Here is a 19,133-nt window from a genome sequence, read left to right as displayed (position 1 = left end):
AGACCTCTGCAACTCCCTCGCTTCATACTTCCACAACAAGATCGCGGACATACACAACAGCTTCAACAACCAACCAACGCACACCATAACCGAACAACCACCCCCCACCACCACCCTCCACGCCTGGACCCTGATCAGCACCGAAGACACCATCCGCACGATGAACTCCATCCACTCCGGATCACCGACCGACCCCTGCCCTCACCACGTCTTCAACAAGGCCGACGCTGTCATCGCACCCCACCTGCGAGACATCATCAACACATCCTTCGACACCACCATCTTCCCTGAGAGCTGGAAACACGCCGAACTCAGCGCTCTACTCAAGAAACCAACAGCGGACCCCACCGACCTCAAGAATTACCGCCCCATCTCGCTCCTCCCGTTTCCAGCCAAAGTCATCGAGAAGACCGTCAACAAGCAGATGGCCGCCTTCCTCGAGACGAACGGATCCCTCGACCCCTCACAGTCCGGCTTCCGAGCCAATCACAGCACCGACACCGCCCTCATCGCCGCCACCGATGACATCCGAGCACTGATGGACAATGGAGAAACAGCGGCCCTCATCCTCCTAGACCTCTCCGCGGCTTTCGACACGGTCTGCCACCGCACCCTAGTGCAGCGCCTCAACAACGCCGGAATCCAGGGGAAGGCACTGGAATGGATCATCTCCTTCCTCGACGGAAGAACACAGAGAGTCCGCCTACCACCGTACAAGTCAGAGGCCACCGAAGTCATCTGCGGCGTCCCCCAAGGATCCTCTCTGAGCCCCACCCTCTTCAACGTCTACATGAGCCCCCTCGCGGCCATCGTACGCAAACACAACCTCAGCATAATCTCCTACGCCGACGACACCCAGCTGATCCTCTCCCTGACCAACGACCCCGCCGCCTCCAGAGCCAACCTGCACGAAGGGATGAAAGAGGTAGCCGAGTGGATGACGACCAGCCGCCTGAAACTGAACTCGGACAAGACGGAGGTCCTCATCCTGGGCTCCTCACCCTCCGCCTGGGACGACTCCTGGTGGCCTCCCGCCCTGGGCACCGCACCCAAACCGACAGACCATGCACGCAACCTGGGCGTCATCCTGGACTCCTCCCTCTCCATGACCAGGCAAGTCAACAACGTCTCCTCGGCGTGCTTCAACATCCTACGCATGCTACGGAAGATCTTCTGGTGGATCCCCACCGAGACCAGGAAGACCGTCACCCAGGCCCTCGTCACCAGCCGACTGGACTACGGCAACGCCCTCTACGCCGGTACCACCGCCAAGCTCCAGAAGAGACTCCAGCGGATCCAGAACGCCTCAGCCAGACTCATCCTCGACATCCCACGAACCAGCCACATCTCCGGACATCTGAGAGACCTTCACTGGCTCCCCGTCAACAAAAGAATCACCTTCCGCCTCCTCACCCACGCACACAAAGCCCTACACGACCAAGGCCCGAGCTACCTCAACAGCCGAGTCAACTTCTACGCTCCCAAACGCCACCTCCGATCAGCCAACCACGCCCTCGCCGCCGTCCCCCGCATCCGAAGAACGACTACAGGAGGAAGGTCCTTCTCCTACCTGGCCGCCAAGACCTGGAACTCCCTCCCTCCCGACCTGCGCCTGACCCAAGACCACCTCTCCTTCAGGAAGAAGCTGAAGACCTGGCTGTTCGAGCAGTAGCGGCAACCCCCCCCCCCCCAACGCCTTGAGACCCTATGGGTATGTAGCGCGCTTTATAAGTGTGATTGATTGATTGATTAAACAAAAGATACATCACCCAGACAGAACTCGAGAAGGTAATTCTTTCAAAAAATGAACCTGTTCCCTGCCACTTGTAAATAAATGCACAGTTAAGACACATGAACGGTTTTTTGATTCAAAAACATTATATTTTGTTGCAGAAGGGTGCCCACAGCTTGCATGACATTAAGTAGGACAGCGCCAATTTTGGCAAAATGAAGGTATGTTGCCCACAATGACCAGGTTTATGCAGCATCAGAGTTTTCTTAAGGGATTGAGGAATTTCACTAAAAATCACTTTGTTTTTTGTTGTTACAAACAGTTTCCCATGAAAATGATTAATCCCGCCCTGAAGAGAGTCCTGTAATTGAAAAACCAGGACTCGAAACGCGTCGGCAATGACATTTATTCCTACAAAGGCATTTAATTCCTTACCCAACTAGAGACATTAAACTATTGGGGTTGGATCTATTCACCCTTGTATGAACTGAATAGGGATATTCAATCATTTATACACTAATGGTTTTTTATTGTAATCAATTCTGTTTGTAAATGTATTGAGTTGTTCAACATGTGATTATTTGTATAATGCATAATTTATGTTTTGTGTTTATATTGTACAATTCATGTTGTTGTTTACGTTACAGTATAGTCATTTGGCACACTGTTTAGTTGATAATGTTTTCTTTCTTTGCCAAATTCACGATCAAAACTTTAAAATTGAATAAAGAAAAGGCATGAGTAATTGCCAGGATAAACCTACAAAGTTGTGTTTATCTTGTTTCACACAAATAATGTGCAGAAACAACTAGAGGCCTAGGTACAATTTTCTCTATTTCTATCATTTATTAAAAGCATTTTTACTGCTTTGGGTCGTCCTGAACTTTTTGATGACAGATGGTGTAGGGGGGCATAGTATGATTGAAGCAGGCCTTTCTCTCTAGGGGGGCAGCTGAAAGAGAGCTATCTTGTTATGGTCAAAATGGTTATGGGGAATCATATTTGAACTGGGGAAGACTAGCGGTCATTGTAGATTGTTAACCTATTTTAGCTTGAACTTGCCCCATCAGTTGTTGACTCCTAATGGTTGATGAACTAAAGTATCTGAGTTACAAGCCTGTACTAGCGATAACACCTCTTTGTCAGACACTTTAAATATCGTCATGATTTGCCCCAGATTCAATGCTCTACGACACAGTGAAATTCACCCATTACTTTTACAGTCACATTTTAGACAATTGAGACCGGCATTCCTGTACTTACAATTGCTGCAAAGACCTAAAATATGCTATATGGTCTCCATTTTTCTTTCTAGGTTATTTCATGTGCGTTAAAAGTTCCCTGGACATTTGAGATTGGTTTCAGTATGATTTTTTTCTAGTGTGTATATTCAGCATTAGTACAGCGTTTTTTAAAAGCATTTACTAACAATTGGGTGGGTGCCAATAAATTATTATGTCCCGGGTGCAAAGAGTCAGAAGAGATGGAGATCCATGTGATCTTTTTTTGCCCTGCATACCACATGGCTAGATCCAAATGGATTCTCCAATTATGCAAGAATTTAGGAATAAGAAACTATAGAGAGGTTTTTAGATTGCTAAAGTATGATACGCACCCGGTTGTTGTTGTTGCTATAGCAAAGTGTCTTTTTGCAATGTGGTGCAAACGTGGATGTTTAGTGAGGAGCTGGGACAAAGAACTGAGATGGTGTTGTTTTATTCATGATCAATTTCCTGATTTTAAATGGTATCAATTGATGACTACCTATTTTCACCTTGCTTTTTAGCTTATTTATATTTTTTAATTCATTGTATTTTATGATGTTATTTTCAAATTTGCTGCTAAAAACTGACCTCATTTGAGATGTCTGATTATGCCTATTTGTCCCTAGTGGCTAACCTCTAGAGGGGGCGCAACCTTCCCTATATTGTCATCTTCTTGTTACTAAGGGTTTAAATGCTAGAGAGCAACTATTGACTTGTTTTTAAACTACATTATACCATTTTATGATGTTGTTGTACTTGGAAATGTTGTATTATTGTGCTTTTATGGCAGCATTTGCCGAAATAAAGTTTGAATTGATTGACAATTCAGTCAAAACCAAAAATTAGTTTCTGTTAGCGCATATACATTTTGCCTTAATTTTAGCATGTGTTCACTTTAAGATTGATTTTAGATTTATGTAATTAGATTGTTGGGGCAGATGATTTAAGTTTTCTCTTTCTACTTGATTTTACTGTATTATACCATATGTACTTTTAAGATTTTATGAGAAAATTGAATAAAGTTAATACTGACTAACTACCTGCTCATTGTCGTTATATTTTTTCATTCTGCCGTTAATCAGCAAGCAAGGATATTTTGCAAATGTTCTCAAAAGAGTCTGATAGCACATCAAGGATGTGACCTCTATCCACACTGTTTGCCATATAGAAGCTTATACTGGAAGGCTGAAGCCAGTCTTTTCCCAAAAGGCTATCACACAGAAATACATAATATTTCTCAGCATTATGATGAGAACTGTGGTTTGTGACATAAGATGCGAATAGAGATGTGTGAATTCCATTGCAAACTTGTCTAAGGCTACCTTGTTTCTCTCTAAGCTTCCTATTTTATGAATATATGACCTATAAACTATTGATACATAATCAGCATATTACAAAAGCATAATTATAGTGGAATACACACAAATGAAATGAGGATCATAAAATATACTTAAATGATAATAAGCACAAGAATAAATGTTGGCTGTGAGGGGGCCGAAAAGCAGAAATAGCAAGGACTTTGACTTTAATGTATATTGTATGTTTATGCACTTGATAGAAAATCCATCTCTTATGTCAAACAGATATTACCAGTGCTGGACTGGCCATGAGTGTCATCAGACATTTCCCCATGAAGCTGCAGCGCATTGAGGCAAGTTTTTGAGACCCACAGCTGCGGTTGTCCCCTCTCCCACTCTCTTAAGCAACCTGCGTGCAGACTTACAGAAGGGCCATAAGCAACAAGAGAGAGAAAGAGAGTAAGGAAAGAGAAATGGGTAAGAGAAAAGGAGTGGAAGGAAAGAGAAACACAGAATGGAAAGTGAAAGAGAGAGGAAAGAAAGAAATACAACAATGGATACATGTGGGAGGTGGAAGGGAGCGACGCGTGTATGGACATTCTTGCCAAGTCTTTTTTTTGTTTCTCGGTCCGGCCTTGGATAAAACAGGCTCACACCTTTGGAAGTAGAACTATAATTCAGGTTACCGAGGGCTTCCAGACTCAAGCATCTGACAGGACCCAAACCCCAAAGTTGGACAGATCATAAAGCTTCATTGCTTTAACACCAGAGAGATATTTTAGTTACAAAGATCATAAAGGCACAGCTCTCTAAACACACAGTTATTCATCTTGTTAAAAAGACCTCAAAAGCGGAGACTTGCTACAGCAAATCTACCCTTCAGGTTACAGAGCCCACACTGGATCAGGAACATGCATTAGAGCTATTCCACAGTCTACACATATTTCACAAGTTCAGGCCAATGCCAGCAAATCTAATCGTCAGTTTACCGAGAGGCTTGCCAGCTGGTAGAAAGACTATCACCTGGACACACAGCACATACTGGGTAAATTGGCTGACAGTAGTATTATTCTTTATGTTACAGAGATCTTACATGGTCAGGCTATAGACAGCAGAGATATCTCTTAGGATAGAGAAGCCATCCTGGCTAAGGCCTATTAAAGCATAGCTGTTCCACAGTTCACATAGAAATGACGAGTTCTTTCTTTGAATAGCCATCCTGTCCATCAGCTTGCCCATGCAAGCTACACCTTTAGTTCCACATTTCGTAGAGGCTCAGAAATATGATATCAAATCTATCACTTGGATTACGCGGATTTTGCAACCTTCGGTCTCTGAGCTACCCCTTTCACAGAACAGAACCTACACTTTGAGGGTTGTGGCAGAACTACAGAACTCTTACAGCAAAACAACCCTTAAGATTACAGATTATATAGAGTTTAAAGGATCATCAGATTATCCCCGGGGGTGATATCATTTGGCATACTTGTGATTAAGAGATCATTTAGGCTAACAGTTAAAACAATAAACCTACCTCTCAGGTAATACAGGTATTACACGTTACAGCCTCACACAGAAAAATATATTCAAACGCAGCTGTCAAAGCTCTGATTTCAGACAGTAAATCTATCCCTCGGGCTAAGGTCTCAAATTGTAACACAAAACAATCCACCTGGTTACATTAATTACACAGCTTTACAAACAACAGGTATCCCTCATATTAAAACAAATGTTCAAAGTTTTCCCTTTATTAATAGAATGGTACAACCCCCTAGAAGTAAATCCATCCTTTGAGTACCTGAGAACTTGTATACCAAGGTTCCAGAAAGTAACAATACCCCTCTGGCTAAAAAGGTCTTGTCAGTCTCCAGATAAGAAACATTTGGCACACTTGTCACATGTATCAGAGTAAAACTAATTCTTAAAAATCCTACTGCCTAGAAGAATGCTCAATAAAATATAAACCACTAGCTTGTTATTCCAGTTTCTTAAAGGTCAGTCTGCATCTGTGCAAGCTCCCGCCACACACAAACAAGCACGTTACATCAAGCAGCAGTGCAAGTTTATATCACGAATACAAATACACTATGTGGACCACAGCAGTGCAAGCCTTCCTCATACAAAGAACAGTCATGGTCTTAGAGGAGAAGTCAAAGTGTCTCTCATACTCATGGCAGGTAGACTCAGTGCAAGCTTTTTTCACAGACCGAACATCAGGAATAATACAGGCAGTAGAAGCTGAAGATTCTGCAGAGGTCAAGGACAGAACATGGGGGCAGAGGAGCAATCTTCCTTCACACAGTAAACAAGGAGAGTAAGATGACTCTTCCCTAATGCGCAGACCAGACAAACGTGTGGAAGGCATCAATCACATTCAAAAAGTTACAACACAGGCAGAAAACAATACGCTTACCAGAAAGAGAACAGGTAGCGCAGAGATGAGCCAGTATAAGCTTCACTCACATGCAGAACAGGGGATCAGCACAGAAAGCAGCAGTGCAAACACCCCTCACATACATCCACTGATACACAGCTGACAGTTCAATTTTTAAAGTTAGAGATTTTGTTCTCTATAACTGGAGCAGAGGACATTAACAGCTAGATTCATCATTATCCAGTTTTGCGAGTCCTTAATAGCGATTAATAAGGAATCGCTATTAAGGACTTGCAAAACGGGATTCATGTAGGAATTGCAAAAAATATTGCGATTCCTACATCTTCCTTATTTGCGATTAGCAAATTGCTAATCGCAAATAAGGAATAACTCCCCATTCATTCCTATGGGCCTAAGGCCCATAGGAATGAATGGGGAGTTATTCCTTATTTGCGATTAGCAATTTGCTAATCGCAAATAAGTATGCGATTTCAAGGGTGCCAGGGGTGTCCAAAGGACACCCTGTAGCACCCCTGAAAAGCAAATGTAGCCAGATGTTGTGCACACTCATGTCCAAAGGACATGTGTGTGTGTAACATACCACTCAGAAAAATGCACTAAAGTGCATTTTTCTGAGTTTTCGGTATTTACCACGAAGTCTGACTTTGTGGTAAATAGCGGCCAGAAATTGCGAATTCGCAAATTGAAAATGGTTGATGAATTGCATTTAAGGAATCTCAAATAGAGATTCCTTAAATGCAATTCCTCGCAAATATGCGATTTCGCAATTAGCGATTTTTGCAATTGGGATGATGAATCCCAAATGCAAAAATTGCACTCGCAAAGGGCCAGATTCTCAGAATCTGGCCCTTTGCGAGCCGATTTTAGTATGATGAATCTGGCTGTATATCTTCCTAATTGGCTTTCACGATAATAGAAATGGTTTCTGAAAAACTGAAATGTAACCCACTGTGAGCTGCAGATAATTAAACAAAACTAAGACTCCTTAGTGCCTACCTGGGAATATAGATGCGATGTTGTGGCACACCGATGTGCAATTTCTACCATCCTCTAATACCTTAGTGTTACAAAAAAGTCCCAAATTGGGCTGCTGACCAGGGCCCCATAGCATAAGGATGGCACTGCATAGAAGAAAAGCATAGGCCAGAACCATGGAATGGCACATGAACACTTGGATATTCCCCCAACTGAAGATCTTTCCCTGAAACAGCCTGAAGAGCGAGGAAAAGCAGGATCCAAATCACTCTGGCCCTGAAACATTTCCAGATATTGGTCCCGCACTGACAGTTTGTGGTGCACCATTGAGGGCTTTAAGGCCCTAAGCTACAGATGCCGTCCAGGAAAGCTAAAGCAAAGCAGAAGAGGACAAATTAAGTATATTTTTACCCTAGGTTTCCCAATCCAATCAATGATAAGGAGGAATCATGACTGAAGCAAGACCAGTGGGAGCTTTTGAAAACAGAAGCTTTGGAGGATCTTCAGTGCAAGGTGAAGGGCCTGATTTAGATCTTGGTGGACGGGTTACTCCATCACAACGGGCACAGCTATATAGTCCGCCGAAATATAAATCCCATTATATCCTATGGGATTTATATTTCGGTGGACGGGATATCTGTCACCGTTGTGACAGTGTAACCCGTCCAATAAGATCTGAATCAGGCCCTAAGATTTGTTTTGAAAATAAGGTGACATCTGTTGAGAAGGCACTAGAGAGTCTGAAGGGATTCCTGGACAGATGTGGGATCTAAAAATAGAGCAGGCTTCCACACAGCCTTTATAACAATGTATGCTTGCCTGGATAAACCAGGTAAAAGCACAAGCGAATAACCTTAAAAATGTGTGTGGGTCGGCCAATATTCACTTCTCAAGAGTACTTGTTCACGCCAGCCACCGGACCTCGAGTGATCGGCTACCTGCCCTGCGCACGCATTAGTGATGCTGGGATCCCAGGTGCACAGAATCTCGAGGCAGCGGAGGACGCTGCGGGACCTGCTCGGAGCTGACGGGCCGCTCAGGGCACTTATCGAGACGGTGGAGAGGTGTTTGGGGAAGGAGGACTGCCTGCGGACTTGAGGGTTTTCTCGGCAGCTACATTGCAGGACTTACCATTACACGCGGTTTGCGTGTACTGCGGACACAGGAGACGGAAGCCCAGCGAGCGCTTGGGCGGACGGGCGGCGGGGTGCTGTGTTGAGTGGAGGGCGGTGTGCCTTCGAGTTCTGGGTTCTTTGCCCCTGGCGGAAGTGGTGCTGACGGCGTTGTGCGGACTCTGGGGGCAGTGCCGAATATCAGAGAGACTTAGATTCGACGAGGGCAGCAGAGCGAAAAGAATGAGTCACTGCGGAATTAAGAAAGGCCTAAAGGCAAAGACACCCATTGCAGGGAAGGATCCCTCTGCAGGAGAAGACACAGGCGAGACCAAGACCAAGCCTAAACAGGTCAGTGGGGAAAAAAATACACTGGTCAGACAGGGGCAGGGGCTTTTAATAAAGATATTAAAGACAGTAAAGATGCTGGCCCAACACACCCTCTTCCTGCTAAGATCTTCTTAGTGGCTAAAGATCAGGTTGCCATTGCTAAAAGCAGCACAAGAGAAACGCAAAGTCTTAATATAGCTGATGCCTCTTCTCAGCAGGACAGTGCTAGTGGCAACATCAGTCAAACCCCTGCTGGCGGTCTGGATGCCTGTAAAGCCCCCCCCAGCCTGGATGCCCCCCAGCCTACCGGTCAATCAGCACAGCTCAGCCGAGCCCTCTCTCTCACCACACACCCCAGCCGAAGAACATGACCACGCACTTGGCTCTTCTGAGCCCCCCAATCCTCTCTTAACCCCACTTCCCACTGAGAGTGAACACCTGGAATCAAATGAAGGAAATATCGGTAACACCCTATGTACACCTTCTGAGAACCTCAATACCAGGGACCTCCCCACAGGGACGGAAGCAGTCATCCGAGGCCTGGAAGTCCCTTCTGGCACCAATGCCCCTTGGACTCCAGAGATTGGTCAGGAGGATTTTTACTCGGTCTCAGATAGTACCCCGAGCTCATCAGGGGAAGGGGAGATGGAAGAAGATGAAGACAATACTAACAGTGCTAGCGAAGAGGAAAGTGAGGCCTCCCGTTATAATACTGGCACGGTCGTCCGCCCTAAAAAATCAAGGAATAAGATCAAACGGAGAAGTCAGCTTAAATGGGACTATTCGGATTCGCAGATGTCCTATCATCTAGAAGAAGATGAACCGATCCAATCGCAATCACAAACACAGTGGCGTAGCCCAAGAAAGCTACAAACCAAAGTTAATGAGTCAATGGAGCCCTCACTTGCCGCCATACTCACCTCGATTAAAGACTTCCAGGAGGAGGTGAGAGGTGAGAATCGAGCAGCCAAGAACGCAGCAAAGAAATTACAGGGCGGTCTCAGACGGCTGAATAAAACGTGTACAGATATCAGCGAGCGAGTGGGCATGGTCGAGACTAGGACGGAATAACTGGAAACCAAAGCAGTGGCAACCAAACAGGCAACTGATTCCAACTCCGCATGCCTTACGGATCTGATGGTGAAAATGGAGGAGCATGAAAACCGGCAACGCCGAAATAACCTGCGCCTGCTGGGGATTCCAGAAGGAAAGGAGGGGGAAGACCCCACGCAGTTCATTGTCAAGCTACTGCAAGACTCTTTCCCAGAGCATACTGACTGGAATTGGGATCGCGAAGTGCAGCGAGCTCATCGGTTTCCCTTCTTTCAGAAAAGGCAATACAATAACGGCAATGTGACTGAAGGTCAGCCTCGGGTCTTCCTTGTCAAGAGTACTTGTTCTATGTGACTGCAATTTTTTGAAGTTGAGATTCTCTCTTCTATCTTCCCCATACAAATCGACAAAATCAGACCATTAAAACTATCAACATTAGGGTCTGGGTATCAGACACTGAGGGAGGGTACCACCACACCAAAAAGATAGATGAAGTAATTTAGGAGTTTAACAAAAAACCAATGGAGAAATGGGAATATGCTTAGTTTCCCACAAATTCAATGCACTTTGAATGGAGGAAGACACTTGCAATCCAAAGATCCACTGGGTAACAGACTCATTGTGAACAAACACACTCAATTAATTCAATTTGTAGGGTAGAACTATCAGGGCGGCCGGTGAAGTACAGCTTACAAGGGGCGGGGGCCCACACACATATGCACACTCACTTAGACCAAAGCATTCACATGCAGACATGCACACACACACATATTCACAACACTCTGTCACAAACAAATACACTTTCATGCACACACTAATCAAGTAAAACAAAACACTTAAGTGCTGACGCTCTCGGGGAGGGAAGCTTTGGAAGTACCAAGAAGGTTGGAACTGCTGCTTCCCCTCATTGGCTGAACCTAGGCCAGCCAATTGGGGAGGCATATGCACCTACTCCGTCACAGAGTAGGATGGGGTCAGAGAGACTGCTGACCCCACCCACTCTGTGACAGGTGTCAGGGATAGACCCTTTGCCCTGGGCACTTCAGCACTACAGGGCTTAAAACGGAAGGGCACAGGTACGAGGCTATCACTGAGGCTACCCCTCATCACGACGGGGTGGGCCTCGAGGACCTTTGCAAAACTGAGGAGGACACAACCACAGGCGCTGTGACATACTCAGCCCAGCAAAGCTCAGCTCAGGCAGCCAGAAGCCTGCACATTTAGCTCATTCTAGCTCCTGGCTGCCTGACCTGAAAATAAACAGTGTCTGTCAGGCTGACATTTGCTCAGTCTGACAGACACTCTTTATGCAGACAAGGAGCAGTGACATGGCCTCTCCATCCTTATGGACAGGTCGCTGCAGCGAACTATACACAAATCTATTGTTCATACTAGAACACAATTGAGGTCCTGCAAAGTGATGGCCTCTAGTTTGTATACTGCATACCATTTGCCAGAAAGAACCCACCAATGTCAGAGCAATGCATAATGAAAAAGGGCACCTAAAAAGTCAGGTGAAGATGCTGGGTGATGTTAACACATATAATATCCTTTCACACTTCAGAGAAGACGTCTGACATATAGACACCATTTTTTACTTATCTGTAACACTCCTCACTATCTCTGGCAATGAAATAATTGTATAATTAATTTTGATCCTTGAGTCCCTGTATTGCATGTAATTATCATAAACAAGAGCTGTTCCCGTGGGTTAAAAATATGTAAAGCATATCTCAAAGATTTATGCCAAGAGATGATGTCCCTGCTCTTGACTCCACCACTGCAAGCACAACATGCAGCAAACGTGGCACTTTGTGTCACCAGACTCTGATTACACCTAATAATGTATATATAACAGATACATTTAGGGAGCACAGAGTATATTAACATATAATAGTAGGTATTTAATGTAAACTAGGCAAATAGCCTGCAAGCATTCCTCCCACCCCAGCTTCCTGCTGAGATCACTTACTTTGGAGTGTGAGCTTCATCAACGCGGTGCCCCACCTGGAACTCGTGGGATTTACTCCGGTGCAAGGCAGTGAAGCCAGGAATGAGGTGTATCAGTTTGCGAGACGATGGAGGTGGTGTTCCAGGTGGTTTTGGTTTGTTCCTTCGCCTCACTGGTGGGGGTGTCCCTAACGGGGTCATTGTTGTTATGATGTTGGGGGTTCTTGGAGGAGTATGTGCAGCATGCCGCTGGCGGGGTGATGGGGGTAAGGAGCGATGCCCGGCTTCCAGGTGTTGACACAGTCCAGGGTAGCCTTCTACAGTCAGTCTGTCCACATGTGTGAACACTGGTGCAAGAGGAGATGCCAGGTGGCAATAATGCTGAATGCACTTAGATTGGACCTTAGGGCTCTGGGACAGGTGGGTGCGGATCCACTGAGTACTTTCTGTGTGGCACACAAGGGTGTTCTCTTTGCCTGGTTCTATCGCCGGCCATTGGATGGCCCAGTCTTGCTTGGATAAGCTGCTTCCTGTGTTGAAGAAAAAGTTAATTAGGAACAACTGCACTTCACAAAATATGCATTCAAATAAACTCAAACTTAATAGCGATTGGCATTGGTGTACGTATTTAGGAAGAAGCATACAATCATATGTAATTTACTTGTGGAGCATGAAACGAATCACAACATTACCTTTGTTATGTGTGATTAATTAGCAAAGAATAAATACTTAGCCTGAATGCTTCTGGTCTATTGAGTAATACCTGCATTTTGCAAATTGCAGCTTTTTCAGGTTGTGAATAGTGTTTCTTTTTAGAAGTTCAAAAGAAAAATGAAAGGGCACATCATAATAATTAATAATAACATATGTGACTTTTCCATGGTGTGACATTTAAACTAACAATTTTATAACCTTAAATTAGCGTCTTATGTAATGGTAAGGAAAGATTTGTCTACTATAATGCAATGAGTTGTTTTCCCTGATATTCAATATAACTTTCATGCTTATTAAATTCAATGATGCCAAGTATGCCCTGAGAAGGCGATTCACACTACTTTCATATTTGCATCATAATTTCATGCTGGGAAAGTGATGCAAATTTGCCCTACAAGTTTATCTTCTACAGAGCTTTTCTATGCACAATGGAACTGCAAAGAAAGAGAACACGAAAGGCCCAATTCTGAGTGCCCAACAAGAGGTAAGATTTCTCCTGCAGCTGGTAAATATCAGCACTTGGAGTAAGGTATGTACCGGGTGCAGAAAAATACCCATATCCTGAGTTTTCCCGCAGAACATGGGGAAATAGATGCCTAACTGGTGTGTTCTGCCATAATTACAGGAATTTATTGGGCCTTATGCCCCTGGGTAAAATTAAAAAAGATAGACCTGCCAAAATGTACCTGGGGAAAATTGTAGAAGGTAAAGATAATCCCTGAACAAAAATAGACTTCAAATGTATAAGCATACTCGTAATCAGGGCCTTAATGTTATAGCACTTTATATATCCTCTGTAGATTACGTTTTTTTTAAAGAATTAAAAAACGACATTACCACACTATTTTTCACAAATGTCAGGACCTTCACACACCTGCCTCAAAGTGAAAAATGTCGAAATTACCGAAAAGCAAGAACTTTTTTATAGACCTTTGCAAAAGTTGTAAGAACAAATAACGTAAGCAACTTTGTAGACCATTGTGATACACCTAACTGATGTCGAGGTGTAATTAAAAACTGCATTATTTGGTCATTAATACAGTGCCATTTAAGATACCCTTTGTAAATCAATTTTTAAGGTCGAGCCTAGCAGTGCGCATGCACTGCTCTGCGAGGCATGTTGTACTCATTTCTATGGGCTTTGGCCTATTAGTTAAAGTGTCTGTCCGTCAGAAAAGCTTGTTTCTGTATGGTTGCTTAGCGTTATATGTTCCACCACCTTGTGTCGTGTTCCTTCCCTGGAGTATTTGTATATTACATGCGTCAGATATAATGCACCAATGACGCCTCTACCAGAATTCCTGTATATGCCCGTCAATATTTCAGATTTATATGATGCAGTTAATACTCTTTGCCCATGTAAAAAGTAATCTCTTATCTGAAGATATTTTAAAAAAGAGTTACGTGGAAGCCCAAACTCATCTCTAAGTTCAATAAATGACCAAAAACCATGATTATTGTATAGTTGGCCAAGCCTGTTAATACCCGAGGACTGACAAATTCTTCTGACAAAATCCTGGAATATATCGGGCAAAATTGGATTTCCCAATAAAACAGTATGGCAATGCAGTAAAGGCCAAGAATATTTCTTGCAAATCTTGCGCCAGATCCTGATTATATCCCTAATCACCTGGAATTTAACCTGTTTGTAGTAGTTGGGGTCAGAGCTCTTATAAATGGTGAATCCTATAGACAGCCCGTTCAGCAGGCTCCGCATCTACCCAGCGAATGCAGCCCAGAAATAGAACTTAAAGTCTGGAAGCCTGAAGCCACCTTATTTATAAAATAGTTTAATGAGGGAGAGTGCCCTTCTGGCACGACTATAAACCCATATAAAACTGCCCATAACACTTTCCAGATGCTTAAAAAAAGAGTTTGGAACCCAGAGGGGAATTGAGCGAAAAAGGTATAAAAACGTATGCAAAAAATTCATTTTAATTAGATTGCACCTGCCAATAATACTAAGAGGGAGCTGATGCCTGCTGCGTAATTTGACGGTGACAGAGTTAAAGAGTGGTTCATATTTCAGGGCGATTAGCTCCTCTACCCGACTGCTAAGACAAATACCTAAATATATAGCCGTGTTGGTAACCCCAAGAGATGTTGACAATATGTTAGACTAGTAGTTAAGGATGGTCTGGGTTTTGCTAATTTAAATTTTTAAACAGAGAAGGAACCAAACTGCTTGGCTTCGTCTGTTATATGAATTAACGCTTCGACAGGATTGACAGAATAAACAGCAATATCGTCCGCATATGCGGTAAGCTTTAAATCTGTACTATTCAGCCTTACATGAACGATCTCCGCATTCTGCAAGAGGGGTCTTATAAAGGGCTCGATGTAAAGTGCAAAAATCAGGGGGGAGAGTGGACAGCCCTGACGAGTCACCCTTTAAACAGGGAATTGAGTAGATGACAAGCCATTCAGCCTAACGAGCACAAGCAAATTTTTATACAATTTCTGAACTAGAGATATAAACTGGGTCTGAGTCCGAATTCTGACATTGTCCCCCAAAGTGCCTCCCAGGCTACCCTGTCAAAAGCCTTCTCGGCATCCAGCATGATCATACTGATCTGTATTTTTAAATTGCTTCATACGTCGAAGGCTGCTATGGCAGTATTAATATGAGATGCAGTGTCTCTACCGGGAACAAACCGGTGTTGTTGTATGGAAACTAGCCGATGTATATTAGGGGCCAGACGCCCAGTCAAGATTTTAGAAAATATTTTGGCGTCAGAGTTAAATAAAGAAATGAGATGATAGGAACCTCTATCTTTCAAAAGTTTTCTTTTCTTAGGAAACACAATGATAGTAGAAAAACTCCAAGAAGCTGGAGCTTGTCCTCCATTAGAAATATAGGTGGTTAATTCCATAAGCTCTGGTACCAAAATATCCCCAAAAACGTTATACAATTCTAATGGAATGGTATCCTCACCTGGGGCTTTACCTGAAGGCAGGGCCTTAATTGCACCCTCCACCTCGGCTGGCAATATGTCTCCTTGCAGTATCACTAATTCATCGGCGTCGGGTCGAGGAAGATGACTCTCTTGCAGAAAGTCTTGAAGCCTGTTTTTATTTGAAACTGATTCACCATAAAGATTAGTATAAAAAACTCAACTATCTAAAAAGGCTGAGTGTAAAGCAGCCCACCCTCTCCCTTTATCGATTTAATATTCGATTTGGCCTTCCTGTCTGATATCTGTGAAGCCAATAGCTGACCAACCCTCTCCTTGTATTCGTACTGCATTGCCTTATATTTATGAAAATTAACAGCTATTTTCTCCATAAGCCTTCTATTCAACATAGACCATTTATCTAGAAGCTGTAGACCCTGACCACAACTGCCTGTGCATGCAGTCACTCTAATTCGAGATAATCACGTCAATTTTTTTCCAGCTCTTGGGATAAGTCCCTTTTCTGGGCCAGAATAAACTGCAGAGTCGTCCCTCTAATGAAAGATTTCATACAGTCTCAGACTATGAGAGCCACTGCAGTGCCCTTATTATTTCCTAAATATTCACCCAACGCTGCTCTAAGGTGGGTACGATACTCGAGGTTGTTGAGTAGATGCCGAGGGAATGAGAAAGACCGACGGGCATCCCTTACATTCTTCTGCTTCGGTAATGTGAGCACCGGGGGATATGATCAGATGTTACTTTAGGACAGATTTCAATGTGTTCATTCTCCAAGAGTGATCTCTTGGCAAGGATTATATCAATAAGTGAATATTGTTTTTGTGGATTGGAATAAAATGAGAACACTGGCAGCGCAGGGCAGAGCGTCCTCCAAAAATTGTCAAGTTGATGAATATGCATAAGCTTGAGGATAGAAACTCGGGTTCTACGCATTCTACCCAGTGTTTTTCTATTTGTAGTGTCAATCTTCTGATCAATAACGGAGTTAAATTCCCCCATAACAATCAAATCCCTGTCCCACCCTAATAGTTCAGTACTTAGAAAATAAAAACATTTCGGGGTTATCGTTATTGGGACCGTAAACAAGACAAACGGTGAATGTATGCCCAGCGGTCAACAGCTGTACTACTGTTCTTCTCCCCTTAGAATCTGCCAGAGTTTACCATGCTGAAACATGCAGGTTCTTGGACTTCAACAAGAGACTGACTGGGAAGTGCAGACTAGGACATCAAACCCTGCTTGGTTCAGCATGGACCTATGTTTATAGGGAAAGGAAGATGGTGGATTGATTCCGCCAGGGAGAGCTCCACCCAGACCATTTCCCGCAAGCCCTCCGGCACCCAACCTCTGGCACTCAGATGGCGAGCAAATGATTAACAACAACCCTATTGGAAACAGTGCTTGATTGAATGCTGTTCCTACCTACTTCTTAAACGCAGATCTGCTGATTGTGATCTGCACCTGTCCACAGTTACATCTATCTTGTCAGAGTGGTGAGGTAGGGTCTTGCGGCTCCGCTCGTCTACCACAGCTTCTACGGCTTCAAGCGCGGCCTTACCACAGATCTTGATCTTGCTTCGTCTGCACCTCCTCGGGGTATGGCTCCTCAGCGGCTAGTAGCGCAGAAGGGATGCAGCCGAGCCAGCGTACCTGTGGCGGCAGCAACGGGTGGAGAAGTTTAGGCAGCTGCGACTCCTTGCGTCACTGACCCCACAGAGGGGTCAGGAAAAGCACCCGAGGCAGCAGGATTCTCAGCTAGCTAGACCAATCCTTCGGCTGCTGCACTCGGGGAGAGCTGGCGAGTACTCCAGTCCATCAGGATTGCAAACTCCACTCTGGGAAATGAGCTGGTCGAGACACTGAAGTCAGTAGCAGGGGTATTGGAGAGCCTAGGGCGCTTCCTCAACCAGTCCTGCTACTGGTGATGTTACCTCACACAATTAGCATCAGGGCCAGGGACACACAGAGGGTTTACGCTCCAACTACACTGGCTTAGTAGATCGTGCGCATGTTGTCCCCAAGATGACATCAAGTTACAACTTACTGTCTGCTACCCCCGGGGCCCTCTTGCTACCAAGTGCTCAACAACTATATGCTTACAATTAGAGCCAAGTTGTATAAGCTCAATATCACAGGAAAGTATAAATGGCTCGGCCAGCGTGGACTTTAACCAGGCAGCTGATATACTGGCCCTTCCTGTATTTCAAATTTCTTCAGATCCAAAAGTGAACGGGCCTGTTATAATTTCGGAGGTAGATCTACCAGGGCCGTGAGGGGTACAGCCCGGGACATCGACTGCCTCTTAGAATGCTGCTAAACCTGCTGAATCTGATCTAGAACAAACAGATAAACTTTTGGAATCAACAGGGCCTAATGTTGCAGTCAAGTCCAAAACCGCACTAGACAGTTCTCCTGAAGGAGACAACTCCTCAAGAGGGAAAGGACTTAAAGAAGCCAGAGGGGCTACAGGAGGATGAGGACAGGGAGGCTCCAAATCTGGTCTCACTATCATGGAGCATAATAAGAACGTGGCCCCAACTCGAGCAAAGAATGGCTGTGCTAGCCCCCTACATAGATGGGTGGCTTCTAAGGGTGATTTTAAAGCCAGAGTCTCAAGATTGTCTATTCACAGCCGATTGGACCCACTGTCTGCTCCCCTGAGGAGGGGGAGATACCTTAACTCTCCCGAGTTGATTATGAGACTGCAAGGCATGGCCTGGCTCAATCAGAAGGTAACAAAGGAATTTCTGGTGGGTCCCGCAATAAATCCGTCCATGCTTCCTCGTCTCCTATTCTAGCATAAGTGAATCAATCGGACTGTATGGCTGGGTCACCAAACCACAATTTGAGACATGATAACTACGAGGAACCCGCTTTAACTAAAATCATGCAGGCCTTAACCACCCACAGAGTGGAGGATAAAGAATTCTATCTTCAAGCCACTGCCGACAACATTGATTTCATACAGGTACTAATGGATGTCACTGCTAAGGTTGCCTCACTTTCATCAAAAGTTTCCAATCTGCAGCAGCGGGTCAAGGCTGTGTAAGAATGTAGCACTTCTGCTGCTGGATCTGTTAAAAATCAAGAGTCTCAAATAACGGCCTCACAGGCCAAGGTCGAGCACATGGAAAACTGGCAGCAGTGCAACATTCTGAGGGTCTTAAGTGTTCCCGAAGGAAGGGAATGCTCGGATCTCAGGGCCTACATAGTCAGTTTATTCCAGCAGGCATTCCCTGACCTGTCTGACTAGGATATGGATTCACAGGTCCAGCGGGTGCATCGACTACCTCCCATCACTCCACAACGGCTTCAGGGCAGTTCACCTAATCCTGGCATTTATTGGCAATTTTATGCTTTGACAAGCGTTATATCTTAAAGCCTGTCCCGCTAC

The 19,133-nt window shown here is 44.5% G+C and overlaps 1 protein-coding gene across 2 annotated transcripts in view; it reads right to left on the bottom strand.

Annotated features, from left to right (window-relative positions):
• The window catches only part of KSR2 (kinase suppressor of ras 2), a 1,667,828-nt gene that overhangs the window by 1,229,320 nt on the left and 419,375 nt on the right, over positions 1–19,133 (bottom strand). For both annotated transcript variants that reach the window (XM_078667119.1, XM_078667120.1), the window contains exon 4: positions 12,133–12,640. In XM_078667119.1, coding sequence (XP_078523245.1) covers positions 12,133–12,640 — 508 coding nt within the window. The remainder of the gene's footprint in view (positions 1–12,132; positions 12,641–19,133) is intronic.

This window comes from Lissotriton helveticus, chromosome 11, assembly GCF_964261635.1.
Source record: "Lissotriton helveticus chromosome 11, aLisHel1.1, whole genome shotgun sequence".
Taxonomy (NCBI): Eukaryota; Metazoa; Chordata; class Amphibia; order Caudata; family Salamandridae; genus Lissotriton; species Lissotriton helveticus.
Note: the sequence above shows the minus strand (reverse complement) of the source record. Positions and strands in the feature narration are given on the sequence as shown.